Here is a 19,969-nt window from a genome sequence, read left to right as displayed (position 1 = left end):
TTTTGAACGTAAGTGTATTTCAGCTCCAATGTACTATAGTATATATATTTCATAATGTATTTCACTTTATTACTTAAATTTGTTTAGCCTCCAGAAAGTGAAAGAAACTAAGCCCTGTTTATTATCTGGTGAATTTTACGCTATACCTGTAGTAATGATGTATTTGACATCAATACATTGCCTTGAAACTCACCAAAATTTACGCCCTTTTACATGTAGACATCATTAACAAGAGAGAAAAAATATAATTTCTCTTGCTGCGCAGTATCACATGGCCTAACATAATTGATTTAGCCATCTCTGCGAGATCTATATAAAGATACGTATTCGTTTGTAAGAAATTCCTGAACTCTAATAACATAACTACCCTCGAATAAGCCATTGTGAAATTAGTCCCCCCCCCCCGCACAAATAAGCCTGCATATTTTCAATGTTTTTGTTGCTGCTCTTTTCAAGTTTCTAGGCAGCGAACACTAGAGCATTCAATCTGCAGGGTATCTGTCTCAGCTGCATAAAGAAAACATGAATAAAAAAGCTTTTCTGTCTATTCTGGTGATTCCTTTTAAAACATACTGCATGATAAACCAATATAAATAGTAAGTAACGCAAAATTTGAAATTATAATTTCTTAGAAACATTAAGAAAAGCAACAGTCCCAGATAACACATCATTGTATAAAAACAAAGGTAGAATATATCGATATAAACAAATGCAAATATGTACTATTATTTACTTTTAATTATGAGTACAATAGATGAATGAGAATTAGCGATTTTTGTTATACTTGTTAAACAACTTTATTTGGAACTGGTCTCCTTTCATTAGGTCATATAAGTACTGAGGATATTCCTGAAACGTTGGCTATCAGCAGGCATAGGACCGTCCATATCTGTATTGAGTAGCAAATGTTGACAGGTTTTGGTACTATTCCCATCATGTCTAGGAAAGGATATAGCTAGCCCTGTCTCGCTGGGCTTCTGTAAGTCTCACTGGGTCAGAGTCTACCAAATCATTTCTTTGTTCTTCATGGATTTTTTTTAAAGTAAATATCGATCTTTATGTACATTGAAAATATCCAACAAAATAGTTCATTTAGCCCAGCAGGTCTTGAGAGAGGCGATGTCACAAGAGACACGGAATACCCCAGAGAGACCAGTTATAAATTTATTGGGAAGTTAGGCTTTCCGAGGTCTGGAATCTAAAAGTGATACCCCAATTTCTCCAGCTTGCAACTACATTGGAAATTCAAACCAAAGGCCATAAAAATATTAAGTCCATGAACAAATTACGCACCAGTGATACTAAGTGTATAATGATTGTCAGTAGTTTTCAAAGAAAACACGATTAGCAAAAAGGTGATTATTTGAAAGACTGGTAAATAGTGTCTTTAAAATCTTAAATAGATCTTTGCATAACAACAGAGAATGATGCAAAGCCGCAGAAAATACATAACAGCCAAATGGGGTCTTTTTGACTGGATGCTCAGACAACGCCCTGTTTTCATGGTTTCTCTTAAGAAAATTATCAAATCTTGGCTTATTGGCTAAAGAACACTTTTCCCTGATAGAAACCCATTTCCATTTTCTATAACTCAAAATCCTAGCTCCATCTATGCAAAAGGCCAGCTTTCAAAGAAACATTTACACAAAATGCAAGACCTAAGTACTATTTTATATGACCCACTGAATGCAACTGCATTAAAGAAACACGGCACAAGTGGCCAGAAATTCAAATTGACAGAACATTATAGACAAAATTATTCAGACGAATAAGTTAAAGTGCAATACCTTTAAAACCACACACACAAACAACCTGCGTCGATTTATTTTTAATGTTACAATGCAATAGTAAACAAAGTCCTAAGAAAATTAATTATCATTTAAAAATGACTCTCTTTGATTTGGACATCGACTTCTTCTTCAGACGAGTCTGTTTTTCTTACCTCGCTGTACCAATGGGATGTTAATCTCTGCATTTCATCGTGTGCATCCCGCCAGTCCTAACATCACAATAATCATATCAAAAGCCCCACTAGGAAATTAAGCACTATTTGTTCTACAATCTCGGAAAAAAATAGCTAAGATATTTCAAGAAGAGATGATGTTTTCTACCTAAGATATTCCAAGAAAAATAACTTCCTAAATTCAATGTTGAATGCAAGTTTTTAAAGCACAAATAAAAGAACTACTAATCCAGCATTCATTCGGGGGAGGAGGGATTCGCATTTACAGGGGGGAACGTAAATTAGGAAATTGAATAATTTGCATTTTGTCTCAACAATGTTCAGGATTGTAAGCAATATACTTTGGCTAACCTGTCGTGTCATTTTTCTTGAAAAGAATGGCAGCAAATACCGGGCATCCAAACGAACAAAGCCTTTTAACCTTGATCTAATGGTTCCCCTATACTCATCATCGGTCAACTGATCAGCGTCTAACGCCGAGCCCTGGCGAGATGAAAGAAAAAATGTTAAAATTCGAACAAACCCGAAATTGGGACAAAGAACCAAATCATGCAGTTGAAAACTAGGAGGGACAAACGAACAGGCAAGAGATATCACATTGACAAAAATCATGTTTGCTAACTGTGCAGGGGTTTTTAGTGATACAGGGCCGTATTAATGAAACATAAGTAACTCTGTGGGCTACACAATTAACAAAAACTACTGGATGAGTCTTTAATCCCAGGCTTATCGGGTGACGAGAAGATTAAATTTATTGAAGCTGTTGCTGCAGTGTTCAGATAAAAAGTCAAGAAAATCAAGCTCTTTATAACCATATTAACCTTCTGTTTGATGCAAAAAGCGTTTCCAGCACAATGTGCTATAGAATCACTTTATCCACGAAAGTTATCTGAAACAAGGCTTTTCATATTATGTATTACAAAGAGTAAGAAAAGTCAAACAAACCTCGGCTTGAGTTTTGCTCAAAGTTAACCCTTCAGAGCTTGATGAATCATCTTCGGCTCGCAAGAACTACAAAAATGAGCATATTTCAACGATTAGAAAACTGTATTTGAGGTATTATACAAGGAATTAAAGAATTGGAATTTGCTAAATATTGATTAAAGAAAGCAACAAAAGAATCGATTTTGAAAAATAGCCAACAAGAATACTTGTTCAGCATAAGTGAGACCAGAACAAACACTGGGATATGTAGCAATTTCCCACAAGAAGATAGAGGCACTCTTTAAAGCCTGAGGATATTATTCGACGTTACAAACATCAAATATCAATACAAACGATACAAACGACAGTCGAATATCTACGAAACTATTTGTGCAGAGGAGCAGGATATTTTTAGGGAGGTCGTCGATTCTCGATAATGTTCTTTGGATTTGGTTCTCGGATTATAAAGAATGAATGCTCCAAAATAGAGACAACGATTAAACATATAGTTTACATTAGAGTCCAAAATACGCACTTAAAATTGAGTTTAAAGCATATAGCAAACAGCAGAGTATATACCCAAGGAAATGGGTTAACAATTAGGAACATTCATTTAGGAACGTATAAAGTTAAAACTTTCTAAACAGCAATATTCCAAAACTGGAGGCAAAATGAAATCATTGCATACAGAGCAACCAGAGTTCTTTAAAAAAACCTGACTGCTTGCTATATTTTTTTATTTACTTCACCTATTCTTTATATCAATGATTGAATATATTTTTATCCGGGAACCGTTCATTTCTAAGCAATCCAAAAAAAAGATAAAACTGACAAATGAACGTGTAAGGTAAGATGTGCAAAATTCAAATACCTTTAGCAGCGGTAAAGTCGAACCACCCAAAAAGAGCAAGGTGAAGAGAACTATAATCAATGTTGTTGTAATCAGCACGTGACGTTTGTCTTGGTCGAAATCAAGATTTATTGACAAAGCAAACGCAATTGCTCCACGCAAGCCTACGATTAACAAGATGCGCAATCAATTTAGGTTTCAAATTTGCGAGTTAAAAGATAACAAAGCAACACAACTGCATCAAGAGGTAGTGGAAGAAAATTTTAAGCATTAAAATAACCACACTATGACACAGTTGTGACAATAACCCAAGTATACGTATATTGTAAGTTTGCTATGTGATGAAAAATGGGATTATGGACTTTTCTAAAACAATGCGCCTCCCAAGCACATCAACTGCACAAACATAATTAAAGGCAATCTGTCACGACGTTGATTGGTTATAAGAACAAAGGGATTTTTATTGTTTCCAGTCCCCCTTTAATTTATCGCATTGTGCAAAATATGGCGGAGCGCTGGAATTGTGTTTGGGCCATTGTTCCAGCTATTGTTCTCGTTAACCAATCCACAACGAGATAGATTGCCTTTAAGCCTAAGAATGAAACACATTTGCTTTGAAATAAAAGAATGCAAGGTTTCTCGTTCTTGGTTAGCAGTGCAATCAAACAAAATGTCTTGACTATCCTGCATAAGGTATCGAGTTTTTTCAAATGTATATTGCGATCTTAAGACATACCACTGTACCACATAATAAACTGATTCTTCTTGCTTATTTTTGTCTCTCTGAAGTAGTTTAGAATATAAGACAGTGGAAAGATATTCACCGCCCGCCCGATCAAGATGAGTATCTACAAAAGATGAAATGTCGATTAAGCAGTTATTTGTAAGGTAAAAAAGTTATCACATCATTCTTATGATTTCTTGATATTTGTTAAGAAATATCAATCCATGTTGCAAGATTAACTGTGAAAGTTTGGAAGCAAAAGCTGAAAGCTTGAACCCAAAGAATGAATACTCACTATGCTCCATATAACAAATGAAAGTTCTAATCTGTGCTTGAAACTAAAGATAGCCATTCCCAGGTAGGCAAACACTAATAGCTCTAGAAGAAACCAAATTAAAAACATCAGAAACTTTGCCGTTAAGCAAGACCTAGCACAAGTTCAGTATTCATTATAACTGTAGATAGTTTAGTACTAAAGATAACCACTTGAAAACAGTAAATTTGACGATCAAAGATGCGTTGGTCCTAATCGTGACAAAAATGCTTGTTGAGTAAATTGGAGACATACATTGATGCAGAAAAAGGATATAAATTGGGGAAGGGTTTAACAGTGGATTAGAAAATAGATAGAACATATGTTGACAAATTTGCACCCCTGATTCACAAAAGTAAAGTATAAAAGTAAGGGTGTATGTAGGATTAAAACAGAGTTACATATCCTCATTTAGCAACCGACTAAAATTCTGAACACGAAAATTCGACTATTAAGAACTTTTTAATATTCTCAATTAGCTTTATTTGGAATTTACATGGTATAATCGTGAATCCAATAAAAGCGGAGATGCCCATGCTTCTCAGAAACAGGAATCATTTTATTTCTTCATAAAAACTGTGCTCAATTCAACATTCACTCAAAAATTTTAAAATCTGGCGGTGACAAAAAGGTGACAAGATAAAAACCTTCATATTGGCAAAATCGAAAAGCGCCAGTAGGAAAATGGTGCATTTTGGCTAGCCAGCTCAGAGCCGTCTAGTAGAAAGGCCGACAGAAAGCTGCTCAGCAAAAGAACAATAAAAAGGGAGACATTTTTTTAAAAGCTCTAGCAGGCTTTCGTTTTGTTAGACAACTGAAAATTAGTCTTGAAATTTATTGCGAATCCCACTCCCGTCAATATCAACTTAACTTTCCAGAGACTTGCTATGTCCGTGAACTTGATCATAAAGATAAAACAGGAATACCAGCAAGCACCTACCAGCAAGAAAAGCTGCAGTTCGAAACAATTGCTGGACTGTAATCTGCGTGACTGGGGATAAGTTAAAATGGGCGTAATGCGACATAACGATGCCACAGAACAAGATTGCCATAATGCCTAGAACAGAACATATCATTCATATTAAGAAGGTACTTCTACATATAAACACCTATATATATACATCTACATATATATTCAAATTTTTAAAGAAAACTCCAGATCAGCTGACAAGTTTCAAGTGGTTCCAACTAAACCGCGATTTCTACATAGACAGAGTCCAATTTTATAGGGTTGTTATACATAAGGTAAAGGGACATAAAACAAGCGTATTGACTTTCCTAAATCACTGGCTTGCCTAAACCAATGAGGTGTATAGAATACGCTAGAGGGATAACTCTGTAGGGAGGCAGTGAGGCCTATCAATTTCCGCATTGCACGGCAAGAAGTGACTCACAGTGTATGGCGTTCTATTGCATCTCGCTATTAGGATTGTTATTTTGTGCGTTTCTTTTTGGTCTAAGAATTGACTGATAAGAAAAAACAGTCTTATAATAGGGTTGGAAATAAACGACTCCAGCCAGTATTTCTACGGATATAAGTGGGGATGGATCAATTTTACTTCACCGGTTTGTTGACGATTAGGCCTATCCTTACCATTAGGTACTTCAATATTGTCGCTTTTCTGTAAAATTTATACATTTTTTCTTAAATTTTATTTCTTTGGTACTTGCTAGATTCCTCCTTGTTTCATGACCGATGCCTTGCAAGGTGATCACTTGATACACCTCGTCAAAAATATCGGCTTTAAATATACGGCTGTTTGTTTGTGAAGGTATGCCAAAAAAATTAAAGAGAGAAGTCATAAATAAAAACAAACCAGGTATTCCCCTTCAGATCAACAAACTCGTTTTGTTTAGCATGTTTAGGGACTGCGAAAAAAACGCTATAGATCCTCCAAAACAACGGTCGGTACCTTCACTGTTAATGTCCAGAATTATGCTTTACCTTCCAATTTTCCTTTTATTCAACAATTTAGGTTCGTAGGTGTTTCAGATTTTCCAGTTTAATCACTTAAAACTGAATTTTCGCCTTAATTCTTTGCTTAATTTTGCACGCTTCATACAAGAGTTTGTACGGCACTTCTCCGCTCTTGCCGTGCAAATCAGTTTTGTCCTGGCTTCACTTCCTGTGGTCAGGGCTGCCTCGAGTTGACCCTCTAGCGTATTCTATACACCTCATTGGCCTAAACAAAAGGAATATTGAGGCCATATATCCCAGAAAAACAAAATTGACCCTGCACATGACAGTGCTTAATATTCTTTTAAAAAACACCAACCAATCACAACTCTTGCTTGTGATTTAGCCATTGTGATTACTCCAAAAGTGAAACAAACGACTTCGTGCTATACGTTCGTCGGACCCGGTGTAAACGTGATCTCAACTGGTTCTTCAGCACCACCAGCTATCCAGCTCAGCCAGTTCTCCAGCTAGACCAGTTTTCCAGCTCAACCGGTTTCCGGTACTATCAGTTTTTCAGCTCAGCCGGTTTCCCAGCTAAGACGGTTCTCTAAAGTAGAACTACATACGCAAAGTTAATCTTTGCAGCTGTTAATCATTTGTAAAGACCTACCCGAAAGCTTGAGTCCTTCTGCAAGCCCGTAAGGAGCATATGAAAACACTATCATCATACCAAGTTCCAGTGAAGGATGCTGCCGTAAATCAACGTATTTTAAAATGTATAATTAAGTCAAGGATATCAAACGACAAAATCTTTAAGGTTCTACAAGTAGTGAAACTAAAGCTAAACATGGCGAATAGAATAAGCTTCAAACGATAAAAGGCAATAAATAGCAGCTTCTAGATCATAGTGGTTTTAGCATAAGATTTTAAGGAAAATGAGCTCAATTCTTCACATCATATAACAAATAAAAATGAAACTGTCTATTTACATATTGACAATGCTAGCATAATCTTGCTTGTTGTAAGAGGCGATGTATAAAATCAGCTTTTAACTACCCTTTATTAAAATAATAGGAGCTACAAAACTAAATACCCCGGGGGTTGCCTCGGTACAGGGTATACTTTTCCGATTAAAGTTATGTGGCAGGGTACCATGAATTACTTCAAAACTCTTGGAAAGGGGTATCAAAATCAAAGAAATTGTTTTGGACAAGGTCTTTAGAAGCAGATAATACAAAATTTTCCAATTATCTACTTCAACGAACAACACGCGCTTAGGCATAGTGCAGATCCCCTTTAGGTATATTTTGGCATAATTGTAACATTTTCATATTTCTTATGGTACAGGGTATGTTTTTGGCATATTTTCTTTATGGGAAAGGGTCAGGGTGCAAAAGTGTTTTCTGTACATCCACATCACTTTCCTAGTGAAGTGCCCCCCCCCTCCTAAATAGAGAGCTTCAAATTTTTTTCGAAAAGATATCAGAGCAGCAAACAGAGCAAAAACGACACCAATGGCGGCCGACCCCAAGAAGATTACCAAGAAGGAGCCAAAAGCTTGGAAGAAGGAATCAGTGTGCGCTGTTACAGACCTGCAACGAGAACAGAAAAAAAATAAACTTCTCTAAATGATTTATACAGTCAACTCTCCTAATCTCGAGCTGAAAGGGGACCGATAAATATGTTTGAGATAGAGAAAGTTTGAGATAAAAAAAGGACTAAAAACTGAGAAAACAGACCAGAAATACGAGAAAAGTGAGAAAAGATTGGAGGGTACGTTCATTTCTAAGTGGAAAAATTTGAAAGGCGCTTTAGTAATAGTAACAACTGTTAAGTCCAATAACATAACAAACATTTGTTATTATTACTGGTTCATTTGCTTGGATGATTTCGTTTGTTCTGTTGAGAATAACTTCTCGAATTAAAAAATAACTTGTCTTGGCTTTAATGTCTTTTCCTGTGCTGCAATAAAGGGTAGCATTTTCCAAAATTTTAAGGGAATTTGATGCTTGCTCAGGCGCTTTATCATTGATTATGAAAAAATGTGCATCCCCTTCTGTCTCCTTCGCAGCAAAAAATGGATTTCGGGAAAGTCTATTTCTAAATCGGAGTCTTGCTGAGGTTTATCAAACTGTTCTAAAATGCATTATGTGAACTATCTACGAGGCTCCCAAAGGGAAGATTTTCTGGTACCATGTTTGGTTCCGAAGCATTGTAACTTTCTTAGAGTTCCTTCAGGGTCTTAGCAGGCCACCCTTCTTAATGCCCTTATAGTATTTTATCATACATTTATATCACAATGCTAAACAATAGTCTAACATGTATGCACTATGCTCCATAAATCATAACGGGGGTTTGTCCCCAAGGTACCGAGAGAAAATTAGATTACAGCAACGGGAAATGTCCAGTGGATTGTACCTTCAGCTTGAGCTGGAGAGAAGTTTGAGACAGAGGAACGTCAAGATAGAAGAAAGTTGATAGAATATTATAAGAGAAAAGTTAATAGGGTTCTCATAATGCCAAGCCTTCATTTGTGTATCCCTGGCAATATTGTACGAGTTTGTAAACAACAGTAACTAAATTTAAAAAACAATCACAATTTGGCATTGAATGCCATAGTGGGCCACTTACTTTGTAAGAACAATGGCCACAGCATCGTTGAGAATACTTTCACCAAACACCAACATGTTTAAAGTTGGATCTACATTCAAAGCATGAAAGATTGCCAGTGTTGCTACAGGATCAACAGCTGATATCATCGAACCAAATGCAAAGCTGAGACAAAACAGACACATCTCAATAAATACATTCTATTCCATATATAGATTACAGTTTAATTACTAAGCCTGTGTAAACTTTGTTTTTAAAGCAATTATCGGTAAAAAAGTCAACACAATTCGGGAAAGAAAGAAAGTAAAGTTTTGCAAAAATCTCTCTTTTCTAGAAGATAATAAGAGGCTATATAATTAAAATCTGATGGTGTTGAGGATGTCCTAAGTCTAAAGCTGAAGAAGGAACATACATTTCACAGCATTTTTTAGATAGACCTAGGTTACAATGTGTATCTGATACAACATTTTTACTCAACAAGTCTATAAAATTGTGTTATAAACTGTATTAAACTTAATCACTATAAGGCAAATTTGATAGAGACCAGTTTAATCTGATATGATTACTATGTATATGCTAAAACTTTATATAAAACTTCTTTAAAACTTCAAAAAAGAAAGAGCAGTAAGAAGGAACTATCACCACTCATACTGAGAAATGTTATGTACCTTTCAACAAGGGTTAATTCAAATGCAATACCAGCCTGTAAAACAATTCAAGGAAAAATTAATCCTATATAGTGTTTATACTACCGTCTTATCTAAATAAATAATGCTTGCCACCTAAAGGTAAAGGCTCTTTATGTCTCACAGGTCAAAACTCAGTTCTTCAAAACTACCTGATCCCATTTTATTCATTCTATAAATTGCAAATTTTCTGCCCAAAAAATGTCTTGCCTGAAGTATAACAGCACTGATAGCTTGACGGAATTCAGACAAAAATGGTTGCTGGAAATGTTCAATTGCCCATCAACCTCAGAACAGAAATAATATTATATATTTATAAGTGTATATCAACATTTAAATCTACAGCCTATTTCCTATGTTTTATTTGCATCCAATGTATTTATGTCAAAAAATATTTCATCAAAAGACAGTGAAACTATAAATGGCATTTATTGATGTAAGCTTTATTAAGCTATATTGCTTGTCAATGATCAACATAAGTTTATATATATAATCTTAAAGCTGCCTGATGATGGCACTAAGTGGAAAACTCAGAGTGGCAATTTAGAATCATCTGTTCCTTACAGCAAAAGGGTATATTATAAAACATACTCTTCCAAATAGATAGATACCACCACCAACAGTAAGTGCTGACATTATTGTCCCAAAGATAGCAAAAACACAAATTGATCCAATGTTTGCAAAAAAATTTCCCTAGAATTAAAAACATCTCAGTGTATTAACAAATCAAAAATATCAATTTTACTTAAACTGTACCTTAAAAATTATCTTCTTCATTTCACCATTCAAGATTTTTAAAATAAAAATTGTGATTGATAATTTTGGTTTAAGTCATAAATAAACATAACAGCGATCATAATCAACAAATGTCTAAATCTCACCTTGTGAAGACTGTAACCAGATTCAAAGATGATTGGTGGAAGAATAATTACAAAAAAGACAGTAGGGTGGAATGCTTCCTCTTTCTGCAAAGTAATTAGGATGATGAATTTAGTTAAAAGTGAAACTACTCATGTTTCAGAGAAGAAAACTGAGATCTGATAAAAAGAAAAGTTATGAAGAGAGCCTATAGTCTAGAGAACAACTGCTATCTTAGACATGCCTCATAATTTCAACAAAGGGACTAAACAACCAATGCCAAGCAATATTGCTGAAGCAAAGATTATTTACAAGTAGCTTCTGTAAAATACACATAAATTTTAGAGAAAAACAAGGAAAAATGTTAAACTTTATGAGTAACCAATCATCAAGGATATAAAATAGTAATTGAACTTACCTGCCAGTTAGCAACATTACTATTTTTCAGTAATTTCAGAAATAGTGCCACTATTGCACCCAAAAACACCACACAGACACTCTCAGGGAGGTAGGCAAATTTTGATTTGATCAACAAATGTATAGCAAAGATGCATATAGCTGAAAACAAGAAAAAAGAACTTTAAAAATTCAAATGTTCAAGAAAGACACCGACTAAGAGATGTGATAACAGTACTTAATTACAACAAATATAAGTTCTTAAAAATGTCTTAACGAGTTAAAAAAGTGTCTTAAAATGAACATGAACTTGTTAACTTGCTTAATCCAACATAATACAAAATAACTAGCTAGTTAATTATGATCTTGTGTGTAAAACCGGATGGTTTAAGTTGCAACTGCATGTTTCACGTATAATACAGTCATCAGTTGCATTAGTATGATCCCATTCAAATGCCACCCAACCAATGGCTAATGGATTGATTCTAGAAAATGCTCAAAAATCATTAAGATGATATCTGCACATTATTTTGAATATCTTTTACACAGGGATTTTTCATAAGACCTGCTAGATGGAATCAAAGCAAATTTCAATGCATGCACACTAGAAGGAAAGATGACATAGACTAGATCAAAACATTACACTCACCAACAACAAGCAAAATAAAAAATATTGTCATTGCAGTTGCCTCTTCTTGTTCTTCTGGTTCCTTTGGGATATAAGGTGATTCTGTGGCTTTTATTGTAGTTGGTGATGCTTTGGTTGTTAGAATTGTTTGATTTCTTGTATGATTGGTGGTGTTCTGTGTAGTTGTTGATGACCTTAGTTATGACAAAAAAGAAGAAGCGTTGGGAAAAATCAAAATGACCACATCTTCTTACTCACACTTATTTGATGTAAACCTAACTTTTCAAATTTAGCAGATGTTATAACCTTGCAAGACAAAAAACAGGTATAAATTTGAATATTTTTTGTTCAAAAGAAGTGAAGCATTAAAACAGTGTGATTAAAATCATGAAAGCTAATTTTGGGATAGCCTTTTAGGCCCATATCATCACTCAATCTATTAAAGCTACAAAAGAAGAACTGGCCTATTTAAACAATTAGCATCAAATTAATTTGCTTATTTCATGACAAAACGTACTGTTGATTTATTGATCTTAAACAATAAACTTAAAAGGCAATTCTCGGATTCGAGTAATTTGTATCTTCACATTTGGCAAAAATGGATAACAATTCAAAGCAAAGAAACATGCGACCGAACGGTCCAAACAACATGAATTTTCAGTATAAACTAATTTAAAGATGAAGATTTTAATTCTGAAGTCCATTTTCGAAAAAGATCCGTAGATAGCGAGATACAAAATTGTTGACGTCAACTTGAATCCATCAATTAAATAGTTTGAGTGATTTTTGTCACATGCAACAACTGAACCAAGATTATTTCAAATCTCGATACCCTGGGTCTTTCAATTAACAGTAGATCAGTTGATCAAATAAAAAATGTCTTAGATCGATTGTTAGAATTTCAGTAAAAACACCTGCATCGCAAGCTTGACAATGTAAGATTTTAATATATTGAATCGAAATCGGCTACTGCAATTATGTTCGATCAAATATCAAGTTAAAATTGGAATAACTGCCGAACATTTAACTTTCTACATACATTTTTGGAGTGGTATTGGCCAACGAATCTCCATTTTCACCTGCATCACAGAGATGTAAGATACTGACACAAATGCTGAGAAAAAACCAAAACCTCAAAATTAGGTTTTTTGATCTTCTCAGACTGTACTTGGGCCAACAAGGCCGTTTGGTTGGAGACTCCATTTTTCTCATGATTCACTCATATCCAATGACAAAGTCTTTTCTAGAAAATACCTTTGAGCACATATAACTCAAATAATTGTCGATATTTAGATAAAAGTCCTCAAACTTTGCTGTGAACTGGATAAATCGAGGTAATCGATCGTTTTTATCAAATTGTTGTTGTCTTGCTTGTTGTGGATGACGTACAGTGCCACATGAAAAAGAGACTAGCCCATCTGGAAGGCGCTAAGGCGTTAGCCCATCTGGAAGGCGCTGGTAGCTAAAGTTGAAGGGAATTCGCGAAAAAGTATTTTTGTCTCATTGCTAGGGCCGCCGAGAGCTAGGACAGGCCCCTGGACAGCTAAATAGAAACGGGCCCCTTTTAAACTTTTTTAATTTTCAAACAAGATATTTTTTATCATTTCAAGTAGATTATCAAAAACGGAAAAATTTGCTATTGACTAAGTTGAGAATTTCTTAAATTTCATAAAATACATAACTTTAAGTCTTCGCTTCAATATCATCATAAACTATAACAGAATAAAACAGCTTCATCTTTCACGGGCCCCTAAAAGAACCCTGGCCCCGGGGCAGTTGCCCCGGCTACCCCCCCCCCCTCTCGGCGGTACTGCTCATTGCCAATAGCTAAACTAGTTTCAAAATTGTGGAGGATTAAAAAGCTATCACAGCGCAGTTCTTTCAAAAACTCAAGGAAAAAGACATTACAGAGTCCACTTTTAAATTGTTTTGAAAATATGAATTGAGCAAAGACAATGGTACCCAAGGAACGCGAAAAGAGTTCTCGTAATTTCAATATAGACATCTTCAAATGCATACTTTTCTCTAAGAAAAAGTTCTATAATAATTATAAATAGAAATCAAACAAAGACAGGACCACAATTTTTCTGATTCTGAAGTTTTCCAATATTTCTAAATCGATTGTGCTACAATTCTATTGTTTTCATTCAGGGAAACTATTTTGGCTCTACTGTGATTTTGCAGCAGCGCAACCCATTCTTGATTTGAAGGAGCTAGCATTCCAATTCCAGTCGCCAGTTTCTCTAAAAAATACATTTACTGGGTAACCTTAAAATAAGATAATACGCAAGGACAAACTTTGATATTCATTTATTTACAGAAGTATATATTGACATAAAACAAACAATCTTCTGCTGCCAGTATGATACACGTTGTATAATATTATCCAGAAGATTCTTGTACCTAGAGAGTAATGATCATTGTCACTTTAAATAATAATAAGTAACACATAAATAATAATGATAATCAATATATTATAATCAATATCAAAACAATGGTAATTATCTTAAGCCCCCTTATATAATTTTTGCGTATTAAATAGGCCTGATTTCATGACAAAGAATAAACGAGATACAGTTAGTTACATCTAATGCACTCTAAGTGCAATGAATTTATGCATTGCTAACTTCAAGCATTCTAAAGGATGCTAAATTCGTACTACACATTAACAGCGTAAAATTACAGTTGAGTAGTAATTGAGAGCACAAAAAAATTAAAACAAATCATTGCGTTCAGGAAAAAGGTCACGTTCTGAGTGAAGTTACACAAATTAAAAATCACACTGGATGTTCTGAAAGATGTTAGATTGAGCTCTGACAGTGTAAACTCTAAATGCGCGTTAAGTTATAGAGGTCTAGGTTATTAATGCCTATCAAATAATGTATAAATTCTCCAATTAACAACAATTTTCCTTGGTTTTATCAAACTGTAGGAATAGCTATGATTTTATTCAAAGGGGAAGCATCTATTCAAATATATTGAGGTATTTTATATAGTAATGGCCACAATGCTGCACAAATTTTTGCACATGAAGACAATTTTTGACAGCAGAATAATGGCGTTGCAAGCTGATTATGTATTTAGAGAGGATAATGTTTAGTGATATAAAATTTACAACATCTATAAGCATGTTACGGAATAGATTAAATTCAAAGAGGACTATATCCATAAAATTGCAAAACAATCGAACATAAGTACAATTTTGGCTGCAATGGTTAAAACAGCCTCAGCTCCATCATATTTTCTTACATTTTTCAAAAAGTATAACTCTGCTCAGTTGCCCCTTTTTTCGAACTCAACAACCTGCAAAAAAACAGAACGATTTTAACAAATAAAGACTTTTGCATTAAAATAAGTATTAACACATTCAAATAACAGACAATCTTCAGGAGAAGCTGAAATCTTCAAATCTAAACAAGTTGCAACGTTTGGTATGCATCCAGATAATATGTACGTGAGCGAGACGATTACAAATTTGAATTGTCGTATTATATCCATTAGGTGGCCCTACAAATAGACTTCCCCCACGAAAAAGCACCCCCTCGAATGAGCACCCCTGGGAGCTTTTTAATCTTGGATTCAAATCTTCTCTTGCCTGCTTCATTATATCGTTTTTCCATTTGTTTGCATCATGGTTTTTTGAATATCAGTTTTGTCCATCTGTCCACAAGAACGAATTAGGACCCCCTTAAATTCTGGCTTCACAATATAGCCTCCTCGACTGCGCAACCCCTCAAAAGAGGATACATTCGCACTATGAAAATGACGAAATACTGTCATCACTTTAGGCACTCATATCCCTAATGACGTCATAAATATCATTCTTATGAACCCCAGCTTACTGCATTATCCTTCTAAGTCTTCGTCGCTGCTCTTTGCTTTGAAGCAACATATCCTTAAATTAAAAAAACCGAGTAAAGGAAGCAAACAGGTGGGGGGGGGGGGGGTTACCTGCAGAACATTACACTTTGCAATTCTTTTCATTTCAGCGGTTAGCCCTTCCGATGTCTTGAGGTCCTGTTTAGATAAAAACAAATAAAAAGTAAGATAGTCAGATCAAATCCAATTCTATTATTTCCTCTAAGTGGTCTTAAAATTTCCAATACTGAAGCAGATAAAAACAAATATAGAGTAGCAGAATTACAGGTAATTTATACAAAGATGCAATTATTTCTGCCTTCATCATACTCTAGATCATACTTAACATTCAGGAAAAAAGTAGCACAGTATGTTGGTTATAACAAAAACAATACTAAATTATCCAAATTGGCCAAGAAAAAAGCAGTTGATCTTTCACCTGGTAATACAACTACAAATTATCGAATAAAATCTTTCCATAAAATATTGCTACGGCCGAGAATCATCACTCACTTTTAGAAAACTTTTACACAACGTGAATAATCTCGTGACACATCTTTCAAAGACAGGATCCTTTTTATCAATTTTTCCGTATTTTTGTAATGTTCCTTCGCAAATGATCCGCAGCCTCTAAGAAAAATACAAACAACTTTCCATCAAACTACGTCAGTTTTCTATGACCAGACGATCTAAAAGGAACATTTTGATTGGTCCAAGCCCTTACGTGGTTTTCATTCGCCGTTTCAATGGACAATTTAATCTTGATAAAAAAGAGTCAATACTAGGTTCTTGGCAAAAATCACGTGCATATGTGATGGGTAACACAAGACATACTTTAATAAGTTTATCATTTAGTAAAAGACTGAAAAAGCAAACTAAAACTAATATTTCTATATTGAATTTTTTTCGTTGCTACCTATTGGCTACAGTTTCAACCTATAAAAATTTATCGTGAGACATAAAAGTACATAAACGCTAGATCTTATTCAATTCGTAGGGCAAAAATTATCCCCAACTGTCCTTGCCCACTTGCTAACCTAAGATTGAAAAGTACAACAAAAACAGAACAATGTCATATTTGCTAGAACATGTCGAACGATTCGCTGGTTCTCTGTTAGTCATTATAATTTAATTGGATGAGGAATCTAAGAGATTCAGGAAACCAGGCAGTATATCGAAAGGAAATGATATGAAATCCCAATAGCAATCTTTTAAAACAAATATACAGTAGGTAAAAGCAGAAAACCTTCACAAACATTCACAGTAAAAACAGACAAGCTCTTGGTAAATCAATAAAACAACAAACCCTTTGATGGCGTTGTGATCTTGTTTCCTTATTTGCAGTGCTAGTAGAGTCATCAACATCAGAATCTGAAAAGGGTAATAAGAGAATTATCCTTGCTTTGTTGGAATGAAAGAAAAATTTGGGGAGAAGATGATCGTCAAAAATTATTCAATAAAAAGCCAGATGATTTTCAGAACAATGAAATGATATCCCAGTCTAGAGAGACCTTAAAAATTTTTATACTCAAAAAGTTTTTTTACTCAAATATGGCTACGTTTAATACGTTGAGCCTTGCTCCTTTAAGCGTTTAAAAATGGATATTTTTGTAAGAAGCCAGGAACTCAATTTACTAATGTTGTGTTTTTCGCCTCAACAGACATATAAGAACAGAAAATAAAACTGTTTTCCAATATTAAACTTTCAACATCCAAACCGTACAAAAACAACTCAAAGAACAATGCTTTTGAAAAAGCATGTTACGTTATACAAATGGTGTTCACTCACGCATTTTGATTAACACCTTTAAATAAAGCGTCTTTTCTAAAACTACAACACCTCCCCGCTAGCCTAAAACTTCCATCTTAGGCGATCAAGTTTATTGTTTCTTTAAACGTCTTGATCTTCTTGGCTTATCCCGGCTGTACTCGGTACCGGTTGGCATTCGGGGGTTAGGTCTCTTGGGTTTAACATATGGTCCTGGATCTGCAATTCTCAATTTTTGACCATTTTCAACGTTCGTTTCTTTGTGTGTTGCCATCTCTGATATACCGGCTGGAACTGCAATGCTTGGTGTATCCCCCGGCTCAGCATCCTCTACTGAGAAGTATCTCGGGCGTAACTGCTCTACATGTCTGCGCCAAATGGGTCCCTTTGGATAAACCCTGACAGACACAGTCCGTGCTCCTTGTACCTTAGTAATTACTGCTGGTACCCATCGTGGATCTTTATCTCGTCGAGGTCCACAATAGAGAGCATAGCAAGGTGTACCCACTTTGTATTGTGGATTAAACCTCCCAGCTAGCTTTTGCGCAGCCTTCACTGTTTGCTTATTCTGACGCCCTTGTGCTTGATGCGCAGGAGAAGGAATCAGGATATCTATCGGTGACCTGATTTGGCGTCCATTGAGCAGCTCACTGGGAGAGTAACCACAAGCTAGTGGTGTTCTCCGATACTGCATCAAGAACTGCTGAAGGGCTGCTTTCAAAGGTAATGTTGACTTCAGCATCGACTTCTTGAAAGTCTGTACCAGTCTCTCAGCTGCACCATTAGTTGCTGGGTGATACGGAGGTCCTGTTAAATTAACGATCCCTCTTGCCTTGGACCATTCCTGGAATTCTTCTGAGGTAAAACTTGAAGCATTGTCCGAGACGAGCGTATGTGGATAACCAAAGTGTGCAAAGTCCTGTTCCAGCAAATCAATGGTTGCTCTGGAACTTGTAGTGCTGGTCTGGTGGATACACGGATAATTGGAGTACGCGTCTGTCAGCAACAGCCAATTTGATCCCAAGAAGTTAATAGCGTGGTCTACGTGCAGGCGGCTCCATGGTTTTTCTGGGAACATCCAAGGATGAACAGGTGGTTTGGACGGGAGATTTTGGTGCTCAGCACATGCTTGACAAGCTCGACTAACATCAGCAATACTCGCATCAATCCCAGGCCAATAGACAGCAGTCCTGGCAAGCTGTTTCATGCGTTGCATACCAAAATGTCCTAGATGAAGAATCTCCAGCACTTGTGCTTGTAGACTGACTGGAATCACCACACGTGCTCCGTAGAACAAGCATCCATCAGTTACCGACAGTGACTCGCGGATTTTCTTAAAAGCATCCACTGTATAGCGCGTGCTTTCACTGTCAGTGCTATCTTCGTGTATCTTGCTGAAAGGCCAACCCTCTCTTGTATACCGCACTACAGTTGCAAGTACTCGGTCTTTATCTGTCTCTTTTGAGAGTACACCTGGATCTGCTGCGTTGAGCTGTTTGCTGACAGTTTTGATGGTACAAATGCAATCTGCATCAGCATCACTTTCTCTTCCGTCAAACTGCGCATCTGGTCCCACCGGAAGTCGACTAAGTGCATCAGCATTTCCGTGGTCCGAAGTCTTCCTATACTCGATGGTATATTCGTATTGACTCAACATCAGTGCCCATCTTGCTAGACGGTTGGCGGCTAGTGATGGCGTTGCCTTTGTAGGACCAAATAATGTAAGCAATGGCTTGTGGTCCGTTATTAAAATGAATTTCCTTCCATAAAGGAAATGATGGAACTTGCTGAGAGCAAATATAATTGCTAAAGCCTCTTTCTGTATCTGGCTATAGTTTCGTTGCGTCTCAGTTAGTGTTTTTGATGCATTGGCTATTGGGCGCTCTCTGCCATCTTTGTAACGGTGGAAAAGTACAGCGCCAATACCAACACTTGATGCATCACATGCTATTCCAATGGGTAGCGATGGGTCAAAATGCGCAAGAACTGTATCATTGCACAACATGGTCTTGACTTTATCGAATGCTGTCTGTTCCTTGGCACCCCATTCCCATGGTATATCTTTTTTTGTCAGCCTGTAAAGCGGCTCTATAAGTGTTGACAAGTTAGACAGGAACTTGTTGTAGAACTGTACTGATCCTAGAAATGATCGCAGACCAGAAACATCATTGGGTGCAGGCATCTTCAAAACAGCATCAACTTTAGGACTTTTTGCTATCCCTTTGCTGGACAACAGATGTCCCAGGTACTCGACGTATGGTTGAGCGAATGAGCACTTTTGGAAACGACAACGTAGTCCCTTTTCACTCAGTCGCTCAAACAAACTTTTTAAATTTGTGAGGTGCTCTTCTGCAGTTGATCCGCTGACCAGTATGTCATCCAGATAAACTGCAACACCTGGTAGGTCACTTGTTAGTTGATCCATTATTTCTTGGAAATATCCAGGTGCTGAGCTTATTCCAAATGGAAGGCGCATCTGAAGCAGAACACC

General features: G+C 36.0%; 2 protein-coding genes across 4 annotated transcripts in view; both read right to left on the bottom strand.

Annotated features, from left to right (window-relative positions):
- Positions 1-655: 655 nt before the first annotated feature.
- Positions 656-13,214, bottom strand: LOC135691205 (sodium/hydrogen exchanger 8). The gene is made up of 16 exons (XM_065209003.2): positions 12,892-13,214; positions 11,874-12,046; positions 11,247-11,386; positions 10,852-10,935; positions 10,562-10,663; positions 9,953-9,987; positions 9,306-9,449; positions 8,158-8,266; positions 7,345-7,450; positions 5,715-5,831; positions 4,757-4,839; positions 4,474-4,585; positions 3,759-3,901; positions 2,909-2,974; positions 2,315-2,446; positions 656-1,999 (listed from the first exon to the last, which is right to left on the bottom strand). Exons 1-16 carry the CDS (start codon positions 13,062-13,064, stop codon positions 1,880-1,882), a joined length of 1,839 nt encoding a protein of 612 aa, XP_065065075.1. The 5' UTR covers positions 13,065-13,214; the 3' UTR covers positions 656-1,879.
- A 175-nt stretch (positions 13,215-13,389) lies between these two features.
- The window catches only part of LOC135691201 (mdm2-binding protein), a 31,177-nt gene continuing 24,597 nt past the window's right edge, over positions 13,390-19,969 (bottom strand). For 2 of the 3 annotated variants that reach the window (XM_065208994.2, XM_065208993.2), the window contains 5 exons: positions 17,017-17,081; positions 16,224-16,340; positions 15,804-15,869; positions 15,102-15,155; positions 13,390-14,255 (listed from right to left, as the gene is read on the bottom strand). In XM_065208994.2, the coding sequence (XP_065065066.2) occupies positions 15,126-15,155; positions 15,804-15,869; positions 16,224-16,340; positions 17,017-17,081 (278 nt within the window). In that variant the 3' untranslated portion in view covers positions 13,390-14,255; positions 15,102-15,125. The remainder of the gene's footprint in view (positions 14,256-15,101; positions 15,156-15,803; positions 15,870-16,223; positions 16,341-17,016; positions 17,082-19,969) is intronic. The other variant, XM_065208995.2, reaches the window with a different exon arrangement.

The sequence above is a fragment of the Rhopilema esculentum genome, chromosome 4 (assembly GCF_057945365.1).
Source record: "Rhopilema esculentum isolate cy_ngs chromosome 4, ASM5794536v1, whole genome shotgun sequence".
NCBI classification, from domain to species: domain Eukaryota; kingdom Metazoa; phylum Cnidaria; class Scyphozoa; order Rhizostomeae; family Rhizostomatidae; genus Rhopilema; species Rhopilema esculentum.
Note: the sequence above shows the minus strand (reverse complement) of the source record. Positions and strands in the feature narration are given on the sequence as shown.

Coding starts and splice junctions, on each gene's coding strand:
- LOC135691205 (XM_065209003.2), bottom strand. CDS start 13,064: ATGAGAAAAATGGAGTCTCCAACCAAACGGCCTTGTTGGCCCAAGTAC. Junction 8,267..9,305: donor GTGGCCATTGTTCTTACAAA/GTAAGTGGCCCA, acceptor TTCTCGTTGCAG/GTCTGTAACAGCGCACACTG. Junction 2,975..3,758: donor CGACTTTACCGCTGCTAAAG/GTATTTGAATTT, acceptor TCATTTTTGTAG/TTCTTGCGAGCCGAAGATGA.